The sequence below is a fragment of the Leptonotus elevatus genome, chromosome 2 (assembly GCF_054856555.1).
Source record: "Leptonotus elevatus isolate MCC_2025b chromosome 2, RoL_Lele_1.0, whole genome shotgun sequence".
NCBI classification, from domain to species: domain Eukaryota; kingdom Metazoa; phylum Chordata; class Actinopteri; order Syngnathiformes; family Syngnathidae; genus Leptonotus; species Leptonotus elevatus.
The window spans coordinates 30,273,469-30,296,794 of NC_141240.1; the positions used below are offsets into that span (position 1 = coordinate 30,273,469).

Sequence of the window (23,326 nt, forward strand, 5' to 3'; positions counted from 1 at the left end):
TTTTTTTTTTAATGTTTACAAGTATTTGTAGCGTGTATGCATGTGTGTGTAAGTGTGAATGTGTGTGTGCATGTGGCTGGCTGTGTTTTAGACGTAGTGGTAGACGGCGCCATGCTCCCTATGGCGGTTCTCCCTGCTGAGCTTTTTGAGCTTCATGCGTCTGTTCTGGAACCAGATCTTGACCTGTCTGTCGGTCAGGTTGATACTCCGGCTGATCTCCAGGCGGCGCTCGCGGGACAGATACATGTTGAACAAGAACTCCTTCTCCAGCTCTAGCGTCTGGTGCTTAGTGTAAGGACAGCGCTTCTTGCGGCCGCTTTTGGCCTTCAGCCAGCTTCCGGCTGCCTTCTCCGCCGGAGGATCTGCATGTGCACATGCGAGACAAACACAGCCGATGAGTGAGTGAGTGAGTGAGTGAGTCTGTCTGTCTGTTTCTCCATCCATCCATCTATCAATTTCTCCATTTATGGTGGACTTGATGTAGACTATACATACGTGTGTGTGTTGGAAATACTTAGGCTATAGGCCTATATGCATCTGTGTGCTTATGTATTTGCCCACCACTTTGCGTAATTAGTCTGAATGTGTTTGCTGATGATATTCTGTTGCCTTCCAAATCATTTTATTGAAATCAAATGTGGATGTATAGGGAAACAAAGACTATCCCCTTAAACACACTTAAACGCACATGCACACACGCACGCACGCACACACACACACACACACACACACACAGTCTGTCTATCTATCCATCTATCTATCTATCTATCTATCTATCTATCTATCTAGCCATGCAACTATAGCCAGCTAGATGCAAATTTTGTAAAAGTATAGTCAGCTGCATTCTTTTAGCCTGCATTATCTTTAAAATAAAAAACTAACAAATAAACGTTTTTTTAAAGGAGAGAGAGAGCAAGAGACGTCATTCTTTACATGAAAAAAAAAAAGATTTTACATTAAGTGGTGTACCGTGACATATCCTGCAGCAAAAAAAAACCTCACATTGCTGTAAACTATAGCATGCGCCATAGAGCATAGGCTATACAGGTATCTATCGATCCATCTTGCTATAGCATACATTTTCAAACATACGTATTATTATTATTATTATTATTATCATTGTTATTATTTTTTATAATAATAAGAAGAAAAACAACAATAATAATGATAATAATAATAATAATACAATTATTATTATTATTATCATTGTTGTTGTTGTTGTTGCTTCTGAGTCCAAGTTAACTGGCTAAAATCAAGCTGCAATAATAATATTCATGATAATTAAATGTAGTTGTACCAGGAGATGAGCTCTTATTTTGACAAGCGAACATACTTCCTGCTACAATTACCTCTGTTTTGAGTGTAATTGGATCGAATTACGATGAACCACGTAAGCGCCTTTATTGTGGTTATTTTACTGTCGGTGTTGGACCTCAGACTCCCATAAAGGTTTATTACTTTTGGTGCACTAGAGCCAAAGATGTTGTGCAAGGAGTCTTGTATTCTAAAAACCAAAATAATACAAATGTGGGCCTAATTTAAAAAAAAGAAAGAAAGAAAGAAAGAAAATGCATTTAAAAAGAAAAAGGAAAAATGCTTGAAGGGAACATACACACACATCTTGGTAGCGTGCACACGCACACACACACCCACACACCCACGCACACGCACACATACACCGGAAGTTAAATAATAACCCTATATCGCCACCAAAACATTAACAAGCAAGCACGCACGCAGACACACACACACACACACACACACACACACACACACACGCAATAAGCAAAAACAGCAGAAAGTAGCATTGTATTCATTCGAACCAACAACCGAATGTGTGAGAAAAAAATCCACCTTAATGATAACCTAATATATAAATCTTGTTTTAGCGATGCATGCTTGTGCTAAAAGACAATTGAAAAGAGACAGTGCGGAAGTGAGCGTTCACTTAAAATGATTACGTTGTAAAGCTGGAATGAAACACGGTTTTGTGGCTGCAGTGCAACGGAGTAAATGCATTTATTAATAAATCCTCCTGGCAGTATTCTTGAAAGATGTTGGCTGTGGGTTGTTTTTTTTCGTCTAAAATAAACCAAAGATATAGTGACTTTTGTATAATTGATAATAATAAAGGTGTCGTGGTTTATGTTGACGGCACAATTTAGAGGCGTAAACGATGACAGTTTAAAAGTAGTCGTAGGTGGACGGATGACAGTGTGTGCGGTGTGTTTATATCATGATAAGTGCTTTTCTCACATTGCCACATTAATGTAAAGGTGTTAATGCCCCTGGCTACTATGGGGGAGGTTAAAGTCTGCATTATTGGGCTATGTCGCACTCGATCGTTATAGTGGGGAAACCGCGAGGGGGGGGGGGGGGGGGGGTAATCCATGCAGTCAAATGTGGGTGTACCTTTGAATTCGACGTCCGAGTCATCTGAGCAGCTGTCACTTTTGGCCTTCTGCTTCCTGTCCTGACCCTCGTCATCCACCTGGCTCGCTTCCCTCGTGCTGTAACGGCCCGAGCTCGGTTCGGCCGCCGCGGCCAAGTGAGCAAGAGAGAAACCGGAGGGGGGCGGCCGGTCGTCCGGCCGATGCCGCCCCTCGGCATCGTACACCTGGAAAGATCCGCTCGCCTGGGGCCCGCAGCTATTGTCCCCCAGCCGGATGTAGACGGCCGGCTCTGTTGTGTCTTTGCTCTTATTGCTGTCATCCGGATAGCGGCCACAAAACACTTCCTCTTTGACGTTGCACGGTTGTAAACACGGGGCAACAGGTTGCGAGTCCCCCCCGGACTTGGAGCCCGGGTTCCATGTGGCCAGCTGCGCGGGCAGGTAGGGCCCGTCGTGGAAGCTGCCGAGCGGGAGGCCGTCCGCGGGGAGTCCGTCAGCCGCAGCCTTGGGGAGGGAAGACGGGACCATCTTGGGCTGCATGTTTCTCCCTCCGGAGTAGCCGTAGTCCGCGGCGGTGTGGATGAACATCCCGGGCCCGCCGGAGTAAACGTCACTCCTGTACGATGATGATCCTCCCATTAAGGAATCCATCAGGAAGTTGCCAGCCGCTATGTTATTGGGACATGACATTTTCCTGCCCCACTAGTGGATCCTTCCGACAGAATAGGGACAGTAGGATGCTGACATCTTTTGGGGAGGAGGGGGGCGCAAAAAAATATATCAGGAACATAATTATGGATGCTCGGAGACGTGGTCATGTGATTTTCAAGACCAATAGCGGCGTGGAAGTGGCCTTGATGCTCCAGACTGCCGTGACGTCAGCGCGGTCAAGTTGGGAAGGGTGAGGCGTCTTCTGTGGAGCAAGAGCGACACCCAGTGGCGGCGTGCGGCAAAGCACAGCGAGGCCTCAGTTTGAAAAACAAAGGAGGGCTCAGCCTGACAGCATTTCCTCAACAACTACGTGGCTTTTGCGGCCATTTCTTTGCATTCAAGTTCAGAACATTAAAATTCCTAAAAGATTATTCGTACTGGCCGTGCATTCAAAGGACAACGGTAACGGAACCATCGTGATGGAAACGACTAATCGATGTTTTTCGTTTGTTTGTCTTTTTTGTCACCAAAATGACGAGGTAAGATTGGATTTAGAAAGAGAATGCGCAATCTTTCTGCAGTGTTAAAAATGTCAAAAATACAGGGGAAAAAAATATTTTATATGTTTGTGTCCGTCGCGGTATACTTCCTCTTTGCTCGTGTTATGTAAACATATTACCAATTCACTCATTATCCAAATGCATCTCTTATTCCCATTCCCACCAAGTTACATTTTATTATTAATATTATAATTTACATTGAGTATGTCCTTTTTTTCTTCTTTTTTTTTTAAACAACGTGAATTGGAGTCGACACTCGACACTCGACCTTGCTGTTTGATAAACAAATGAGTCAATTGATAGTGAGATTGGTGACGTAGCACAACATTAATATTATAAGATCATTATCATTATTATTATTAGTTATCTTGGGGAATAAAGTAGCACAATTACTAGTTTTGCTGTTTCTTGTTTCGCTGTTAACACAACATTTTACAACCTCATAAATAATTCACAGAACACATTAAGCAATTGAGCCATGTTATATAAGCTTGTATTATTTTTTTGTTGAGCAATGTGCTTTCAATTTGGCGGGGATTATATTGTGCGTTTGTGTAATCTTTTTTATTTGGAGCAGTGTGTAAATTCTAAATAAATAAATACATACATACACGTACGCAGACTGTTGTGGGTTTTTTAAAATTCCTCTTGAATCGTGTTACACTGCGTGATATTTGGTTTCGTTTTGTTTTACTCCAACTGACAAAATGGCATTGAGTGAAGAACGTTTTAGCGATTTGTCGACACACAAGTGTGGTGGCTTAAATTGGACACCCTGCTGCTCCTCGTTTAATCTGCTCAGATGAGTCCAGCATGTTAAACAATGTGGTGAGCACATGACACCATGGAGAAAACAAGCCCGTCTTGCATGGGTTGACTTTGCAGCTACTATATGCCAACGCAGTGTTGTAAAAAATGTTTGCCAGAAAATAGCGCAAATAAAATTCGGAATTTTTTTTTGTTCTTTTCCCAATTTAAACACAGTAGCGGACAGAAAGATGTGAAGCGTTCAAACCGGTTGCACCAGTTTGACATAATAAAAGAATCATAACATTTCACGACGGGCGCCAATGTTGAGATAAAGGAGACTTCATACTTTATTTTTAAACTGCTTAAACATGAGCTTTGTGAAATAAATGAGAGAAATATAAGTGTCTGTCGTATTATTTTCTTCCGTGTGTGTGTGTGCGTGCGTGAGATCAAAATAAGATGTGTAAATATTTCTATATGCCTCGTTGTGACACACACACACACACACACACACACACACGCCCACGCACACACACGCACACGCACAGTAGGCCTACACGTAAACACTTGATCACTTTGTGCCAAACCCACTCCTTGCCCACGAGTAAATTCAAATAAATAAATAAAGGGCGAGGGGTGCAAAATGAGGGCAACGATAACGTTCAGAAAAGACTGATTCTGGAATGTACCACATGACGGTCAAGTTGTGTGATGCTTCACACTTGAGCTCCACGAAAGACTGCCCTCAGTCACATTCTCAAGTGTGCGAGTGAGAGAGATAGAGAGAGAGGAGGGTCTTCCCCTCTTTCGTCCATTTGATTTAAATCAAATTCTTTTGAAAGCAACAGTTCGAACTAGTCTACAGCAAACACATTCATACTCGCTATACATACAGTCATATACATGAACACACACACACGCGTGCAAAAATATCGATACACACGTCACACTATCTTAATCTAATATATTATTCACTATTCATATTTTTGTGACACTTGGACGAAATCTGTCAGAACTACACCCTTGCACTTCATGTTGTTTGACTTTCATTGATGGCTGCGCTGGTTAGACACTTAACGTATGCTGAGGACAAGGTGCGGCTACGCGTGTGTTTGCGTACGCGTGCGCGTGTGTTTGTTGCACAAATCAGGAAATACGGCAAGCGACGCCACTAATTTGCTCTTGGCAGCCTCTCTAAATATCTTTCCCAATTGGATGCGAGGAAGCGTGTGCTGCGTGTCCTCTTTCATGCCGTCGTCCATTTCGTGCGTAAGTGCAAATTTACGGCGCCACAATCATGTCGCTTCTTAATTAAAAACCAGAGTGGCAACTGCCGTCAGAGGAGAGCCAACAGCATATTATTAAATGTTACAACTACACCGAAACACACCTCTGATGCACGAGATGACTTAAGGAGGAAAACTGCATATGAGAGCGTTGGACAAAATTTGAATTATAAACAAGGATAACTCGAGAATTTCACCAAATGTAAATTAAGGCGTTTTGGGGGGGTTTGAGCAGCAATAAGCTGGAGCTCGTTTTATTGCGTCGAACTGTTTTATTGCCCCATAGAACAGGATAGGTGCTGGGATGTGAACAGTACAGCCCAGTATAAACGTTTTCAATAGTCTATAACACTTTGCTCAAGGTAAAAAACAAATCATTTTCATTGAAAGACAGGAGAAATGCAAGAATTATAATGAGGATTTTCCCCCGACCACAAAATTAAAAAATATATATTTCGTTTAAAAAAGTAATAATAATAATAATTATAATAATAATAATAATTATTATTATTATTATCAAATTTTAAACGCTACATTCACTGTTAAGAACGCTGAAGCTTCCCACGCCAGTCGCGAAGTTGTGTTCAGAACACTTCAACAATGTTTTCACAATCTAAAATCGGTGTCAAAATAATATTAATGACAGCGTATAGGCTATTTTTTGTTTGGTACCAACAAATATTTCGAAACGTTACACAATCAAATTATTTATTGTTTAAATATTTATTGACTTCAATTGGAAAAGGTGTTAAATACTTGGACCATATATAACGTCATATGCTGCAAATTTGAGGTTTTGCACAATATTTGGAAACGTTACAAGACAAACATAAAAAAACAAAACAAAAAAAATAAACAATTAAAAATGACTATAATGAGTATTTATTCCTAAAGGATTGAAGTTCCTATCGAATTACTTTTACTAACTTCAATTTGAAAACACAATCCAAACAGGGCCCAAACAACATCGATAATATATTATTTTAGCCATCATAAATATTGACCAAAGTAAAATAAACTATATATCGCTTTCTTTTACAGCAGTGTGCATGGGTTGCAATTGTAAAACAGATTGGTCGCTGCCGCATCTCCGCTTTATGTAGTAGATTTTCATTTTGCTTTCATCTTTGAAGGTTTAATCTCCTTACATAAAAATTTGTCTCACTTGCTCATTTGCCTCGCACTACAACGCGCAAGTGCCAGAAAGACACATTCCGGCGTGAGGAGTCATTTTTGCACGACTCTGATGTCACCGTCCACATCAGGAAACATGACCAACATCCCGTGGAGGAAAGAAAACACAGAGAGAGAAGGGGGGGGGGGGGGGGGGGTGGCTGAAGGGTGAGCTTTTGCCCTCGTGTGGCAAAAAGAGGCAACACTGGTAGGATCAACAAATGATCCAGGGCCAAGGTTGGTGGGAGTGGCCGGTTGGGGAGGGGGTCCCCTGCAGCCTTGATCTCTGTCGGTGTGTGCTTTTGTCACACTATACCCCCTCCCACCCCAACCCCCAACCGACTCCACCCACCAAGGCCCCATTCTGAGCTATATTATGCATATCAGGGCTGCTCTTGATTACAGCAAGAAAGGAGGGAAAACATGTCATTTTAGGAGCAGGAAGTGGCCTCAACAAGCCCCTCCCCCCGAATAAGACAAAGCTTGACCACTGTTAACCAAAAGTGAATCGTATTCATGCAGAATTAAACACTTAACCGTGCATGTAAGATACAGATAATAGAACAGATTGTTACAGAAGCAATCAAACACACACACACACACACACAGACACACGCACACGCACGATCACGCTGTGATGTGTGTTTTAAGTCTACACGTCACAAGCACAATCAAGACTATTTACTGCACAACGTCCAAAGGCAGGCTCAGTTACCTGCTGTAGTTTTTAAGGCGAGGGGTCAAAGTTGAAGCCTGCACACATTCCAGGTTCTGTTCCCGCTCATTCTCATTGGCCCGTCAGTCACGCACGCACACACACACACACACGCACACACACATACATCTGGGATGAGGGAGGGAGAGTGCGTGCGTGCGTGTGTGTGTGTGTGTGGGGGGGGGGGGGTCCTTGATTCCGCTTTATTGCAGCGGGTTAAAGGTGAAGGCCTTGACATTATTGAAGTTCAAAGACTAGATTTCATTATAAAATGTGCTCCAGTGCATCATGTGCATATAAGAGAAAAAAAATCAAACATGACATGTTCACTTTGCTCTCTACAGGATGTCTTTTGTAGTACTCACATTGACACGGATATGCTTAAACAAATCCTAACGTTAACATTTCATGAATGAAATTGAGTGGCGTGTTATATTGTACTATATTGCGGTTCCCCTTCTTTCTTTCTTTTCTTTTTTCTTTTGCAACGGAGGTGTGTGTGTGTGTGTGTGTGTGTGTGTGTGTGTGTGTGTGTGTGTGTGTGTGTGTGTGTGTGTGTGTGTGTGTGTGTGTGTGTGTGTGTGTGTGTGTGTGTAGATTTGCACGGTCCGAGTTCATGTGGAAAGCTCTTGGCAAATGTACCCCCCTCGGACATGCAGCCTTGCATGTTTACTATTTACTGCGGAAGAGAACGCCTTTTCGGCCAGAACAGAAGGTGCAATTAAGAGAGAGAGAGAGAGAAAAATCGCCATTTAGTGCCTCTGTCTTTATGGCGGTGTCTAGACTGGACAACAAGAGTGGGGATTCCATTTAGTGGGCACTAAAAGAGGTTATCATTGCACTCTCTGTCTCTCTAGTTTTTCTTGAAAGCAGCGTTGCGCCTTTGAAAGCAGCGGCCGAAAATAGCCTCCGAACAAAATCGGACCCAAAACGTCTCAGTTTTGAAACACGAGCACGGAAACGCGTTACGAGTGAAATGTGTTATGAATGTCGCTCATTTGGGTGCAGTAAACATTCAGATGCTATTTCAGGCTCCATCTAGAAACACAAAAAGCACAATAAGTCGGCCAGTTTTGCCTATATGCTTTGACTTTATTTATAGGTATTATATTATTGATACACAGGTCGACAGTGTGCCCCCCCCCCCCTCAACCCCCCTCTATGGAATCAAAAGCACCAAATAATTTAATGAGTATTGGTATTAAAGCTGTTAAAGAAGAATGGGCAGTGTAGTGAAGAATAGCAGCAGGGAGATGGAGAGACTTTCAACCCTTATTTACAAGTGCATTTGCAGCATTGGCTCCTGTGTGTGTTGGTGTGTATCATTTCACAGATTGGACGTCACATTTGTCATCGCAGCTTGGAAAATAGTGGGCTAGGATATTCTCTGGCCGAAAAATAATTATCATGATGCTATATACATGGACCAGAGGGGAAAGCCAGCAGTTGCCCGCGCAAGAACGATTCAAACTATTACATTTTTTTTTAAACAAATACGTAATAAACATAAATGAGACATAATCAAGAAACAGCATAGTTGATTTTTTTGTTGTTGTAATTATTATAGGCCTTTTTTTTCTGAGAACCAGCTAGAAATACACCGCCACCCGTGCGCAATAAGAAAAATGCCAACTTTTATTTTTGTTTTTAACCTCATGCAGGCCTAAAAAAAAAAAAGGAGAAAAAAAGTCATTGCACTGTTGGTGATAGACCGCAGGCTTTCCATTAGAGGATTGTTTTGAAGCCCAACGTTTACAATTGTTTGACTTGAGTGGATACGATGGAGGCCTCGATGGTGCCACTGACCGAGACTGTGACAAAGCCCGCTGGCCGCTCACAACAAGGGATTCCCGGAGAAATACTGCAGGCGATCCCTGCTCAGCTTCTTCTCCTTCATTCGTCTATTCTGAAACCAAATTTTAACCTGGCGGTCGGTGAGGTTTAACATGCGGGAGAGTTGAAGACGTTTCTCCTTGTTGATGTAAACGTTAAAGAAGAATTCTCTCTCCAGTTCTCGGATTTGGAACTTGGAGTAGGGGCACCTCTTCTTCCTTGTGCGCGGGGTACCTGGGGAGGGTGGAGAAAAAAATGACAGTTGATTTAATGATCACACATCAGGTGAGAATGCTAAAATTAATCAACTGCAAACAATAACAAAACAAATACTCTTAAGCGGCGCTGCTGATGCACTAGGGATGAAGCGAAGAGCGTAAAATATGCCAACCGTTTGGAGTAAATAACAGCAAGTGACAGCATCTAAGCACGTGTTTATCTGTTATAAATTGACGACAACAAAAAAGCATTTCGCCGCATTATGTGCCATCGCATTCCTCTGGAGCCGAACTCACAATTTACACACTCTTGGCACTCGTGTTGAAATGCATTTGGCCACATTTTCAATGGCCTTTGCAGACCTCCGAGGACCAATAACTTCTTATCAAACAGGTGACTGGGGAACGCGGAATTGTCTTTTTTTGGGGGGTAATTGTTTTTTCCCATATTCAGTAGAGCATTCCAAACGAGGCAGGAAGCAACATGGCCACTGTGTCATTGGGGGGGAGGGGGTCATTTCTAGCACTATAATAGCAAAACTTTTTTTTTTTTAATTATTATTATTATTTTATTTTTCATTTGTTGATGATCCTGCAATCCACTTTTGATCGGTGCTACTAATCCCAATTTCCTTCAATAAAACTGACACATGCAGGCCCGGGTTTAGTTGGATCAGCATGCATGCATGTGTCTAACATGGACGTGCCTGGGCGGCTAAAAGCTATGCAGTGTTTTTAAAAAGACATTTCACAAGACGCCAACAGCAATGTTCTGCCCAATTGGCTTTTACGCATGTACGGTGGGCACAACAAGAAGAAAGAAAATCCCTTCATAAAACGCCTAATGCAAGTTCACGATCAAAGTTGTCACAATAAGCGCTGTCTCTTTATAATAATAAATAATAATAATAAAAAAAAATACAGACTCACTCAGCACGGAGTGTGTATAACATGGTCAGTTTTGAAACGCCTCAGCATCGTAAAAATTCTTCTCATTGCAAGAAAGAGCTTTTGTGGGGTTATAATAAAATCCTTTTGAATGCTTATAAAACTCCACATAAAATGAGAGCGACAAAACAGCGGGCTAGTCCCCTTAACCTCTTCCCCCATTTTACAACTTATACCTACTGGAGTGGTTGCTTTTGGTGCCGCTCGCTTCCTTGGTGGCCGACGTGCAAGACCCCGAGTTGGTGTGCTCCTCCTCCGCGTCGTCGTCGTCGTCGTCCGGCTCTTTGTCCTGCTCGGTGGCTGCCGGAAGCGAGCCTGCTGTGGCGGACTGCTGCTGCTGGAGGTCGCCGGCAGCTCCGGCGGCAGCAGCAGCAGCAGCAGCAACAGTACCGCCGCCGCCACCGCTTTGCAGCTTCCCCCCCTCGGCTTTTTGTAAACAAGAGTCCGTCTGATTGTCCGTGCTGCTGCAGTACGCCGTCTCGAAAAAGCGGTCGAAGCCCTGCGGGAGGACGTTGTTCTTGGCCACGCCGGAGTAGAAGCCCGCCGAGGGGTGATTGGAGCCCGGGTGGTGGTGGTGGTGGTGATGTGCGTGGTGGTGGCTGTACGCGCTCTCGTTCTTCATGAGCATTTCTGTCATGGTGGAAGGCGGAAGGCAGTCCCTATGCACCAGCTCCTCTCCCGTCGAGTAGCACGACGCGTAGTTGCTCCGGTGGTGCCATTTGCCGGCCGGGTCCAAACCGTAGGACACCTCCCGAACCGGCTGCACTTGAGAGAGGTTGGTGGAGTACGGGTAGCTGATCTGGCGGGACGGGGCCTGCGGTAGGAAGGACGACACGGCGGAGAACTCGGGCACGTAGTACGTGCAGCTGGGGAGGTAGAGATTGGACGCGCAACCCGTCCTGTCCCCAAATTCGGATGTGCGGTCCTTGCGCGTCTGGGAGCAGAAGTTGCCCAGGTTCACAGAGTTAAACATCTTTCGCGCTCCGTCGATAAAGATGTTTTGGATACGAGCTGCGGCACTAGAGAAAAATTTGGGAAGGCGAGATGACGCGCAATCCGTCTAAGTCGCCTGGCGGACACGTGATCGAAAGTAGATATTGTCATATATCAATTTGGAAGAGTTGCATGTGTAGGAGTGGTTGGGGTTGTTACATCCAGGGGTGGGGGGTGGGGGTGCGTGTAGGTGGGGTGGGGGGTGTTTCAAACGAATCATTTTCATACACAAAATCAGCACCGGCACATATGATTTGATTTGACATAACTGAGTAAGACTTTGGGCTTATGTTTATGTTTATGGAAAAGGTGCTTTATCATTCATATATGCACGTCATGCAGTTTTACAGGTAAGGCGCCACTTATGCTGTTATCGCGATTATTATTGTTATTATTTTTGTTATTGCACTGGTCATCTCCTTTAACATTTCCTCTACATTACATTTTATCCACAGTATTATTGACACTGACATTTACACACTGTAACATAAAATGCCTTTGGAAAGTGGCTGCAAGCATGTCAGGGTGGCCAAAAATTCCATAACATAATAAATACGTCCAGCCGTGCTTGTTTTTGTTGTTGTTGTGTGTATTCTTTAGTTTTTTGTTTTTTTTTCGTGCAGGTGGGGGTCATCACAGTCATATTGTGGACCATTCAGTACACTTTCACGCTGATCTGCAAGCAGTTTATCCATGATGCGGTTTGAGTCCCATTTTATTTCCATACTGGTTGCCTGTTGCACTCAACAGTGAATATTAAACACAGGTGTCAGCGGGTTTTACGCAACATATTAATTCCTTATAAATGCTATTTTACGGGGGTGCTACTCAAATGAAAACACTTGAATGCTTCTTGCTCTTCATCGTCTAATAACGATGTTGTTAAAGTAACATATTTTTTTTGTCCCATGCAGAATATGTGTTTGGTGACTGCGCACAATGGACTTGGATGTGGTTTGCCTTTGATTCAGGAGGCGAAACGTGGAAATCGTTGCAGAAAGTACAACGCGTGAAGCACACAATGTCTCGCCAATATACGCAATCAAACAACAATTCGCCTGGTGGGAGTTTGATTTGTATGTAAGCATCATCATCTTCATTATTATTATTATTATTATTATTATTATTATTATTATTATTATTATTACTATTATTATTATTTTATTTTATTTTAAATAATATAATACTATAATGTAATATATAATATAATAATTATTAATTATTTTATTTATTATTTTCAGGTAGGCCTATTTAAAATGTAAAAAATATATATATTTTAAGAATACGTCATGACTCGAAATATTTTTTCATTTTTCATTTTTTTTGTCTGAGAAAAATTAACTTGCAGTGCATGCACTTTGTCTCCTTTGTGGACAAAATCACGATTTCGACATTTGGCTCTAAAAGTAAATAAGTCCCAGCTGAAGCATCTGTGATCTTGTTTTATTTTATTTTTATTTTTTTATGCAGCAGAATGTCGACATTAACCAGCGGGGGGGTGATTGTTTTCTCTGTTATTTTTTTTAAATAAATTAACGAGTGGTTTGAAAAAATGCGTTTGTTTGTTCTTTCCTGACTCGTTGTAAACTTTTAATTGTACTGTTGAGGGCAGTCTTCCACTCTTTATAGACTAACAGATACAATCACACGGTGGAATTAATATAATGGCCCATTGTTTATGATCATTGGACACTTCCTAAATCCTACAGTAGACTTTTGAATTATTGCCCAATATTTTTGATATCACCAAACTTGCACATGCGCGTATAACAACCCAATCCGCGTTTATAGGAGAATTTCCCCAATTCGAAATCTGCCCGAGAGCTCACAGTGTTGCATGTTTGAAAAACGTGGCAATGGCATTAGCTTGTTTACTGCCCTAAGCGACAAAAGGTGGTCTCACATGATGCATCCAAGTACAAAGAAAGCAGACAGCTGTCCAGACACAGCACTTGAATTTGACCACTAAAAATCGCCTCTATACGTCCACCATAAAACTCGCAATGGCTGTAGTAACACTAAATCCTTTTGTTCTGCAAAAAAAACCAAAAAAAAAAACCCATAAAGCTGAGAATGAGGGGAATTTGGGAGTCACTAACGAGATATTCCGCGCACATCACAACAAAACACTCCAGTGTTGCAATGCAAAGCAAACGAAGTGTTCCACGGTGACACTCCCAGAGTACATTGAGTTGGTTACAAGCTAAGTTGTGGTTAGTTAATCAAATGGAATATTAGTGAATACTAGTGAACTATTTTACGTGCAGCGTTGGAAATGTCCACAATAAAACATTTATTTATTTTTTAAATAGAACATGAAATAGACCACTGTTATCAAATAACATCCACATGACTTCACAAAAATTTGCATGATTCGCAGCTATAAACACGTGACGCACTAATCACGAAAATGTGAAGCGCTAAAGTGCAGATATAGAAGTTAAAATGTGTCGAAAGGTCGAAGCGACTTCCCAGCACGTTTAAAGCCACGACCAATGGTCCTTTTGCAGCATGTACATCGGGGCGTTTGTCATAATGTGTCAAAACGTGAGCAGCCAACGTCCATCACTTGGAAATATTTGTCTAGTGGGGGTTTTAAGGCTGCCTATCGCCGCACTGGTGCGCGCAGATTAGCAAAGAATGAGCTTTATCATGTGTTTATTTCCTTGGATGGCTGACTCACAGCAGCTGATATTCCGCTCGCAGTAGGACCCTGGACGGCTTGATGCTTTCTTTGCTAGCGCCAAATGCGCAGGCTGTTTGCACAAAAAAAAATGGCAGACTTCGCGGTGGGATCGATAGCGCGCACGCTTGAAAGATTTTTAGCAGTAAAACGCCAGCGATTATGCAATATAGACGTCACGTCTTTGTTGAGAGCTGCTCGGCTGGAAGTGTTGTCGATGTAAACGCACGTCTGTGGAATTTAAGCAATGTATTGCAACTTCCTGGCGTAATAGCAATGCTTATCTGAGGTGTCACTCCCTCGTTAAGAACATCGCCTCCAAAATAAAGACTGTTTTTAGATGTCGCCCACAGCCAAAAGCGTCCCGCCCGCGCCAAAGTATCCCAAAAACACACACGCACACTTTTGGACCGTTGGGCCAGGCTCACGCTGACTGAGGAAAGCCCGTGTAATCATCTTACTGTCCCCTCATGGCCTAGATAAGTTTAATTGGATGTAAGTCGGCCAGTTAAATTTGGCTGCATGAGGCTGCGAACACTTTCAAGCCACACTAAAGGGCCTTGTTTTGATTTTTTACTGGGCTCGCCGTGAATGCACCACGCGTGAAGCCTCTGCGGTGCAGGCAACAAAAGCTCACAAGATAAGAGACGACACGCTTGTGGGCCATCTCCAGAGTGTATTTCTCTTACCACAAAAAGCGCATCAAGTTGACCGAAATCACGTGGTCACTATTTTTTTAAATTATTATTATTATTATTTAGATTATGATTTTATGACTTAAAATCCTCGACACGATCAATGGCAGTAGGCGACAAAAATGTTTTGTTGTTTTCTGTTTTTTCTTTTTTTTTGGAGGGGGGGGGGGGGGGGGGCATGCAAACAGATCAGTCATATTTTCAAAACAATTAATTTCGTTGAAAATTGTGCAATAACAATTTCGAAATTTGTCTAATTCTGTCAATGAGTTGCACTGCTCGTCTTACAATGGAAATTATTTTTATGACAATATTTTGGAACGACTGTTTTTTTTTATCTCTGGTACTATTTAAGCAGTTGACTGACTCAAATGACTACATAGATGCTGATATGATCAATAGCCTATACTGACAACCAACACTTCTGTACTTCCAATTAAACCATAATAAAGCAACATATCTATCTATCTATATATATATATATATATATATATATATAGTATATATTGTCTATATACATATGGATGAGTTATAATATTTTTTTATTATAATGTCAAATTAATTAATAAAATAATAATTCTATCAATCAACGACAATTAATTCTAACTTGTTCTCGTGAAAGATGATCAATTTCATTATTGCATTCGAGTTTAAAAATACATTTTAAAATAACGTTCTGTAATAATACTTTTAATGTCAACTTTGTCATTATTTAATTGTATTTTGTGCGTGGTTGTGGATAGTGGCAACTAGTGAATTGTCTTTAGGGCACTGTCGTTGGTTAGGGGACTAAACAAAAAGATTATCCTATAATCCGAAATATATACAAATGGGTAAACCAAGTTGTTTTCCCCAAACGCAAAACAAAACAAAACAAAACAAAACAAAACAAAACAAAACAAAACAAAACAAAACAAAACAAAACAAAACAAAACAAAACAAAACAAAACAAAAACTGAAAAACAAAACTATACAAAATTTAAAAGAAAACCTGTAGACATAGCACATATTAAACTGTTGATATAGACTTCGGGGGGGGGGGGGGAATAGCTCTCTGACAAATTTGGTAAGATTTGAATTAATTTGAAATATATTGCATCAAGTAAGTTAATTTTGTAAACATGGGTTTTGCACCTCAATGCTGAATATTTGACCTTCAGTTAATTTGATGGGGGGGACATCCCCGCACTATCTCGAAAAATACAATGTTCTAAACTTTACGCGGCAATAAGAGACGTATTATATTTTCCAATTCACCCGCACATAGTGACAAAAAAGAACTACACGTATAGTATAGATCACTAAGTAAATACCACATCTCCACTTGGCGCAGTCGCACTACTTTTAGAATCCAAAAGCCCTGAAAATAAAAGCACAATATCAAATCGATTGGCCAATCATTGTAAAATCGCCTGGCGGATCAATTTTAAACGTGTTTTTCTTCTTTTCTGTCGATTAGAGGCACACGCCTGGCATAGGTCACATTAAAAATATATATTAATAATAAAAATAAAAAAAGCTTGTTGAGAAGATGGCACATCTCAGAAATCTACACAGACAACTCATCTAACATCATGTCAAAATCAATAGATGACAGCTTGGAAAAGAGACAAGTGAGATGGAGCGCTCTCTTTTCAGAACAATTCGACCGATACACACAAACACACGCGCACGCACACGCACCCTCTCTCTCTCACACACACACACACACACACACACACACACACACACACACACACACACACACACACACACACACACACACACACACAGCTGGTCAAGAACAACAGTGGTGTGCATTTTTTCCTGGTATTTTTCTCGCCATCTCTGCGCCATAAAGGGCAAAGCGGCTCAGCTCCAACGGCGGGGGACTGCGAGCCCACGCAGCCCATGTGACACACAAGTTCTCTGCGAAGGGCACCGTGAAGCTCACTGACCTTTGAGACGTGGAGACAGGCCGCCATAAACACATTTGGTCAGTCTCAAAGTCAAACTTAGTCCCGAGCATGCTATTGTTCCAAGTCCTGCAAAGCCCCGGCGACGTTTTACAATCCGGATGTCTCAAGGTTCCTCCGCACTGACCACTGTTTTCTTTTCAAGGCTTTTCTTTTATTGGTGCAAGCTGAAATAGTGCCAATTAGGACACATGCACATCGCGCCTGAGGCAACATTGGGAATGTAAAGCTCATCTTTAAGATTCTGCCAGATTCAATCAATGAGGAGGGAAAGTTTTTTTTTTTTTTTTTTTTTTTTTAAAGAGGAAGAAGGCATGCAAGAGGAGAGAAATGAAAATAGTGCAGCCAAAGTGACGCATGCACATCAAAGTTTGCTTGTACAAGTTCAAGTTAAAGCTGCATGTTGAGACATTAAATTGCAGCGAACCACAAAGATGTCCAAAAGTGTTGGCACGTAAAAAAAAACAATGACAAGCTTTAAACTACATGTAAGGTCGGCGCGTGGTTATAAAATACATTTTAAGGGGAATATTGTACATTTTAACAAGCGTCAACACTATTAAATCGCACAAGGCGCGTGCTGGAATTTGGTGTTGTGAATTAAACGATTCTGGTTTGTGAAGCCTTTTTTTTTTCTTTTTTTTTTGCTTCGATTGACCTTGGGTGTTTGGAAACGTGCCCGCCGGAGTTGCAGGCCAAGTCAGCAGCGAGATTGAGCATTTTGCATCCATTACGCTCCTGCGGGCCATTTAACAAGGCGGCAGCAAACAAATATGAAGGCACCAGTTTATCTCCTTCCATGGCCAACTGCGCATTTGACAGCTAAAAACATTACAGCTATGAATGATGCACTCAAATCACTCCAAGCCACCGCGTTGCTATTCCATCGCCTTCGTTTGTTGCACACAAAACGGCGCATTTATTTTCTATTTACTGAAATAAAAACGCGCGTTTTTCCTGAAATCACATTTGAACCAGATGCGAGTGAGGACCTGTTTTTTTTTTTTTCCTCCCCTGACGTGGAACTCTCGAGGGAGCGGGGCGCGTGACGTGGATTTAAGTTTTCAACGTGAAAGGAGGAATTTGACGTGGAGGATTGTCGAAGACAAAACAGATCTCCAGCTGTTTGTCATCATCTGCGGCCCACAAAAGTGCTTAAGCAACAAATTCCGACGTGGAACTTTCTCACAATTTCAATGTAAAGTTTACTCCAGCGTCGCCGAGTATCTCTCGCTTTAAAAACCAAAAAGTGACATTATAGTAAAATCAGCGAATCAAAACTTAGTCAAACTAATTTGTGTGTGAAAATAAAAAAAAGAAAAGCAGAATTGAAGCACCACATTTTTGCTCGCAGCTATTCGCGTTCTGACATGTCAACTAGCGCCGACTTAATTAACCCAATTGAGCTGTGCACAACACGCACAGTACGTGATGACTGCGTGAACTGAAAAAAAAAACAACAAACAACAAACGGCCAAACAAACACATGCTAGCACTAAAACAACAAAAAAAGCTCTCCTGCATTGCTTTACTCTTCCTTACCAGTAGGGAGAGTTTTGAACATTTAGAAAGCCTACTTTTATACATCGCTTAATATGCAAATGTGCGCATCTCGGGCTCAAACCGGGGGATGACTGGGTGCATGTAAAAAAAAAGAAAAAAAAAAGAAGTGGGTCCACTGGGCCTGTTTATATGAAGCACCGGGGTGTAACCCCATTACTGACTTTACAGAGCTGTTGCATGTTTAGCTGCACCGTTATAGGCTTGTAGAGTAGCCATATTAAGTTGAAATAGAAAGGAAGTCATTTTGAAATGGAAAAAAAATATACAAATTCGAGAACTGTTCTTTGTGGCGAGCTGGTCCTTATGGCTTACCTCTGTCGTGTACCTTTTTTGTATTAAGGCGGCCCTAATAAAAGAAGGCCAACCTGTGTGGGCTCCTATTGCTTCTCGTTCCCAGCATGTGCAATTATGTGCTAACAAAACACCCCCTCAAATACTTCCAAATGTGCCGTTACTGTTCACATCTCCACTTGACTGCCGCCGCTGCTTATAATTTGGGAGCATGTAACAGGTCCCCGGTCCGGTCACACAATCCCGCCGGCCAATGACAAGACTGAGGGAACGTTGCAATATTCTGTTTATTGAAGACCGTACGCATATACATTCATATTATTACTATACAAGACAATGGAGCAATCCTTACAAGCGCAAAGAAAGGAATGCAAATGAGGGACGAAACCAAAAGGAACCATCAGAACAAACAACGACTACACTGAACATTTTTGGGGATACTTTGTGTTGATATCAAACTTTTGGCAGTATATCATATAATAGGCCTACATTTCCGAACTCCTACACGACCACAAATAGGCTATATGGAATGCGACATTATTGTTCAAGACGATCAATAACAGAAAGCACCATAAAATAACAAGAACGGACCCTGCGTGGGACGGGGATCCACACAATCGAGTAACATGTGTAATTACATTTTACAAAGTTATACACGAGTACTAGGTAGGAGAACGACGACGGGGATGACGTCGCCCCGTTCGTCCATCCTAATAGAATAACGTAAATAATATTTATACATTCTTTGTTGGTGACGAAAACGCGTGTTTGAGATAAGGAAATATTGAAAAACAAAAGAGAGAGAGAGAGCGAGAGAGAGAGAGAGCGAGAGAGAGAGAGAAGACGTCACCTACATAAAAAGTGGCCCGCATATAATGACTTATAGTAATTCACATTAATATCATGCTGCAAATACACTGCTCACTGCTACAGTTTACTCGTTAGACTTGACAGATGGCGCACTGCATTCGCCCCGACATAAGGGAGCACACATCTATTTGTATCATCATTATTCATAGTATTAGTATGATTATTCATTAACATATCTACTTATCATGAGCACCAAAAAAAATCAAATCGTGTTTTAGGCCTGAACAAATTCTCCAGCTCCAAATGGCACCATCAGGCCTTAAATGCATTAATATTCCTATTATTTAAAACGCAGTCATGGAATTTTTCATTTAACGATTATAAGTCAACTAAAATATATATTTTTTGTATCCATGCAGCAATTGGTAAGAGGTAATAGAAAGGAAACAGTACAATCAAAGCAGATGAACGCAGTCATTGCAGTCATTGTAATGCAATCAAGATGGCGAATCTCGTTCGAGTTTTAGTTCTGCGTGGATCTCGTCCTGCACACTTGCAGACTTCCTGCCCGTGACCGTGAACGTGCCCACCACAGTGCGTGCAGGCCCAAACTTTGGGGGAAATTGCGTGTTTGCGTGGAGAGGCAAGTTCCCCTCGAGCTACTTGTTCTCTGATTTGATCTTAATGGAGCCAAAAACAAAAGAGGACCGGTTCGAAACTCATTCTCACACACGCGCGCGCACACCAAAAAAGGTCATTTAAGGGTGTTTATGTCAAATTTGGCTCTTTGCTCAAACACATCAAATTGGGAGGTCGCTCCCCAAATTTGTGCGCTGACAGCAATGATTGAATGTCTAACACTGGCTCGAGAAAGGTAAGGAAAGGGGCTAATAGAGCTTAATTGAAAAGAGGAAGAAGAGGCCGTGCATGCACTTGAAGACCACGTGAGCACAGAAGGTTTGGCTACTTTTTGTTTTACTTTTTTTTCTTTCTTTTTTTTGAAGTGCCTTGTCGATTCACCTTCTGCAGCCGCATCAGCACTAAAAGTAGGCCAGAGCTTGTTCCCTCAGCATGAGTCTCTTCTTCTTCATCCTGCGGTTCTGGAACCAAATCTTCACCTGCTGGTCGCTGAGGTTGAGCCGGTCAGAGAGCTCCCTCCGCCGCTGTCTGGTGATGAACTCATTCAGCATGAATTCGCCCTCCAGCTCGGCCAGTTGAAGTTTGGAATAAGGTTTGCGCTTCTTCCTGGTCCTCGTGTGCATCGGGTACCACGGGGCACCTGGATGAGGAAGAGGGGGAAGATGGTGAGGAGGGAGGGAGGGTGGGGGGGGGGCGCATAACGCAAAATCACGGTCACCTCCAAGGTTATGGGGAGTCTGGAGGAGTGTCAGCTGCTCAGCCTTCATTTACGTCTAATAGAAATAGACACGAGGGATATTGAACTCTGCTTTAAATTAGAAATCAGAGAACTGAAGCGTCTGGAAGCAGTCACACGAAGCCTAATGTGATTTGTTTTATTTCTTCCTCCAGATAGCATCTTTAGACCTTTAGCAATGAGCTAAAAAAAATAAAATAATCATACTCAGCCGTGTACATTTCTCATCTTCCTCCAGAGGGCTTTGTGTCACAGCAGAAACTTTTATTGTCGCAGTTAAAGTTGTATTAACGTGATAATTAACCCGTGCTTGCTTTATTTGCCAGTTTCTGAGCACGTTAAATTAGCATTGAGTACACATGCAACAGATATTAATCCCGTTTACAAGTCATTAAAACAAGAGGGAGAAAACTCGTATGGAGGCAGTCAAGCGGGGCGGTACTCGCTGTTTTTTTGTTTTTGTTTTTTTAATTAAAGAGTGCGGTGGGCGACAAAAGTCGTAGTCGAGGTGCATGCACGCGTGGGTGACAAAGATGCTTTCTTTTGGCTCCACGGTGGAGTGGACGCCCAAAAAAAAAAAAGCACATGGCGCGTGGAGTATTTTTAGGGCAACCCCTAGTGGCGTGTGCGCACCACGCAAGTCCTCCTGCAATCTCCACAACATAGCAGCACTAATTGGCGCTTTTATACACTCGTGCATGTGCAGCCTAGCTAGATGTAAAAGTATACAAACGCACACGTATGATGTGAAAAGAGAAGCTGCACCCACCTCCGCCTGCGGCTATGTTGTTCGCATGGCTTCCCGGGGACACCAGGCTCTGCGTGTCGCTGGATGGGGGCTTGCTGCTCTCGTTGAGCAGGGACGAGCTGGAGTCGGACTCCATGGACTGACAGGACGGAGGGTCCTGCGTCAGCTGCTCGTTGCCGTACTCGTATTTGGCGAAGGCGGCTGCCGCTGCGGCGCCGGTGGCGGCTGCGGCGACGCCAATCCCGGCGTGCATCCCGTGCTCGGATGTTAGGGATGAGGAGGATGTGTCCCTCGCCCTGTCCTCCCGCTTGAGGCCACCTGAGCCCGAGCCCGAGCCGGAGCCGGAGCCCGAGCCCGAGCCTCCGCCACCCCCGCCGCCGCCGCACGCTTCCCTGGCGCCGTTGCTGTAGTAACACTTGGCCTCCTCGGCTCTGCTGATCTCACACGAGCGGTTGAACGAGGGGTTAATGGAAACGGGGCTGCTGAAGTAGGACTGGGAGTATCCATTGCACGGCTCCGAAGGATTCCACGGGAGGGAGCAAACGTTGTCCCTCCTCGGGTAGGAGAGAGACGGTAGCCCCGCCAGTTGTCCCCCCGAGGCTCGAAAATTGGGGAAATAAAAGGTGTCTCCAGTGTGGATGTTTACCAAAGGTCCCACAAACCCCGGATTAAGGAGATTATGCTCGCCCATTTCCGCGGGCCCGACCAACAGCTTCTAGTTTATTGCAATCTGACATTTAACATAGTTAAACCTGGGGGGGCACCTGATTGGTCGCCCTCAGACCACGTGTCTAGGCCAACTTCTGCTGCACGGGGTACCACCCACTCGCTCCGGCTCAGACAAAACAAAACATTAACTTCTCTATATCTGAGCTTTATATGCTTTTTAAAAAATACCATAAACCTTTTTTATAAAATTCTACAATCTTGTTTCTTTCTTGACTTGAGTCATGAGACCAAAAGTAGCCAATTGCTGCTTTTTTTCCTTCCTTTTTCTTTTTCTTAAAGCGACCACACTAAAGGAGCTGGCCGTGGCCTCGTTTAATACCTTTACAAGCTGGCAAAAGTTTATATTTTTTGTTAAATGCTCTATCTCATGAAACCGTGGTTTTCTTCTTCTTCTCCTTCAATGAGGGTTTGCATGTGGCATCTTGTAGCAAATTATGGTTGAATTCCTTGTCACATAAAGACGTGATGTCCCAATTTTACAAGCTTGTTTTAAAAGAAAGGACTGATGCTCATTGCCGTATTTACAGTAAGAGGGGGTCAGCAGGTTGAAGCCAGTGGCTCTGTTAAAAAAATAAAAAATAATAAAAAAAAGGGGGGGCAGTCTATAAGGTTACTTTAAGAGGGTGTATTTCACCTAATATTCTATAGTACATCTCACATGAACAAGTTTAACACATCCCGCCTATAAAGCCCCACTGACTAACTCTGGTGGGATTGTTATCCCTCTCACAATTCTTTTATATGATTTTTTACAGGATAACAGGGGACACTTAACTGATTCAGAGTTTCCGTCTGCGCTAATTAGTTGATTTGTGGAGTCACTTCGACAGATCTTGCACAAAGAAAATGTGTTGGTATATCTTGAATTAAAAAAAAACAATAAAAAAAAATCTGCTTTCAAAAAAACGTGAAATGAAAGAAAACACAATAACTTTGTTTCAGCATTGTGTCCGTGCCT

At 42.5% G+C, this 23,326-nt stretch overlaps 3 protein-coding genes across 3 annotated transcripts; all 3 read right to left on the reverse strand.

Annotated features, from left to right (window-relative positions):
* Window positions 1–56: 56 nt before the first annotated feature.
* Window positions 57–3,097, reverse strand: hoxc10a (homeobox C10a). The gene is made up of 2 exons (XM_086069247.1): window positions 2,413–3,097; window positions 57–362 (listed from the first exon to the last, which is right to left on the reverse strand). Exons 1-2 carry the CDS (start codon window positions 3,080–3,082, stop codon window positions 88–90), a joined length of 945 nt encoding a protein of 314 aa, XP_085925373.1. The 5' UTR covers window positions 3,083–3,097; the 3' UTR covers window positions 57–87.
* A 6,264-nt stretch (window positions 3,098–9,361) lies between these two features.
* hoxc11a (homeobox C11a) lies at window positions 9,362–11,499 on the reverse strand. The gene is made up of 2 exons (XM_086068901.1): window positions 10,707–11,499; window positions 9,362–9,594 (listed from the first exon to the last, which is right to left on the reverse strand). Exons 1-2 carry the CDS (start codon window positions 11,497–11,499, stop codon window positions 9,362–9,364), a joined length of 1,026 nt encoding a protein of 341 aa, XP_085925027.1.
* Window positions 11,500–20,556: 9,057 nt separating this feature from the next.
* On the reverse strand, window positions 20,557–22,330 carry hoxc12a (homeobox C12a). The gene is made up of 2 exons (XM_086069109.1): window positions 21,661–22,330; window positions 20,557–20,795 (listed from the first exon to the last, which is right to left on the reverse strand). The coding sequence occupies exons 1-2, from the start codon at window positions 22,328–22,330 to the stop codon at window positions 20,557–20,559; spliced, it is 909 nt and encodes a 302-aa protein (XP_085925235.1).
* Window positions 22,331–23,326: the final 996 nt, after the last annotated feature.

Bases quoted from the DNA above. Each gene is read 5' to 3' on its own strand.
- hoxc10a (XM_086069247.1), bottom strand. From the start codon at position 3,082: ATGTCATGTCCCAATAACATAGCGGCTGGCAACTTCCTGATGGATTCC. The intron at 363-2,412 runs GTACACCCACAT...GTGCACATGCAG, and splicing joins CTCGGACGTCGAATTCAAAG to ATCCTCCGGCGGAGAAGGCA.
- hoxc12a (XM_086069109.1), bottom strand. From the start codon at position 22,330: ATGGGCGAGCATAATCTCCTTAATCCGGGGTTTGTGGGACCTTTGGTA. The intron at 20,796-21,660 runs GTGGGTGCAGCT...TTCCTCATCCAG, and splicing joins CAACATAGCCGCAGGCGGAG to GTGCCCCGTGGTACCCGATG.
- hoxc11a (XM_086068901.1), bottom strand. From the start codon at position 11,499: ATGTTTAACTCTGTGAACCTGGGCAACTTCTGCTCCCAGACGCGCAAG. The intron at 9,595-10,706 runs GTAGGTATAAGT...CACCCTCCCCAG, and splicing joins CACCAAAAGCAACCACTCCA to GTACCCCGCGCACAAGGAAG.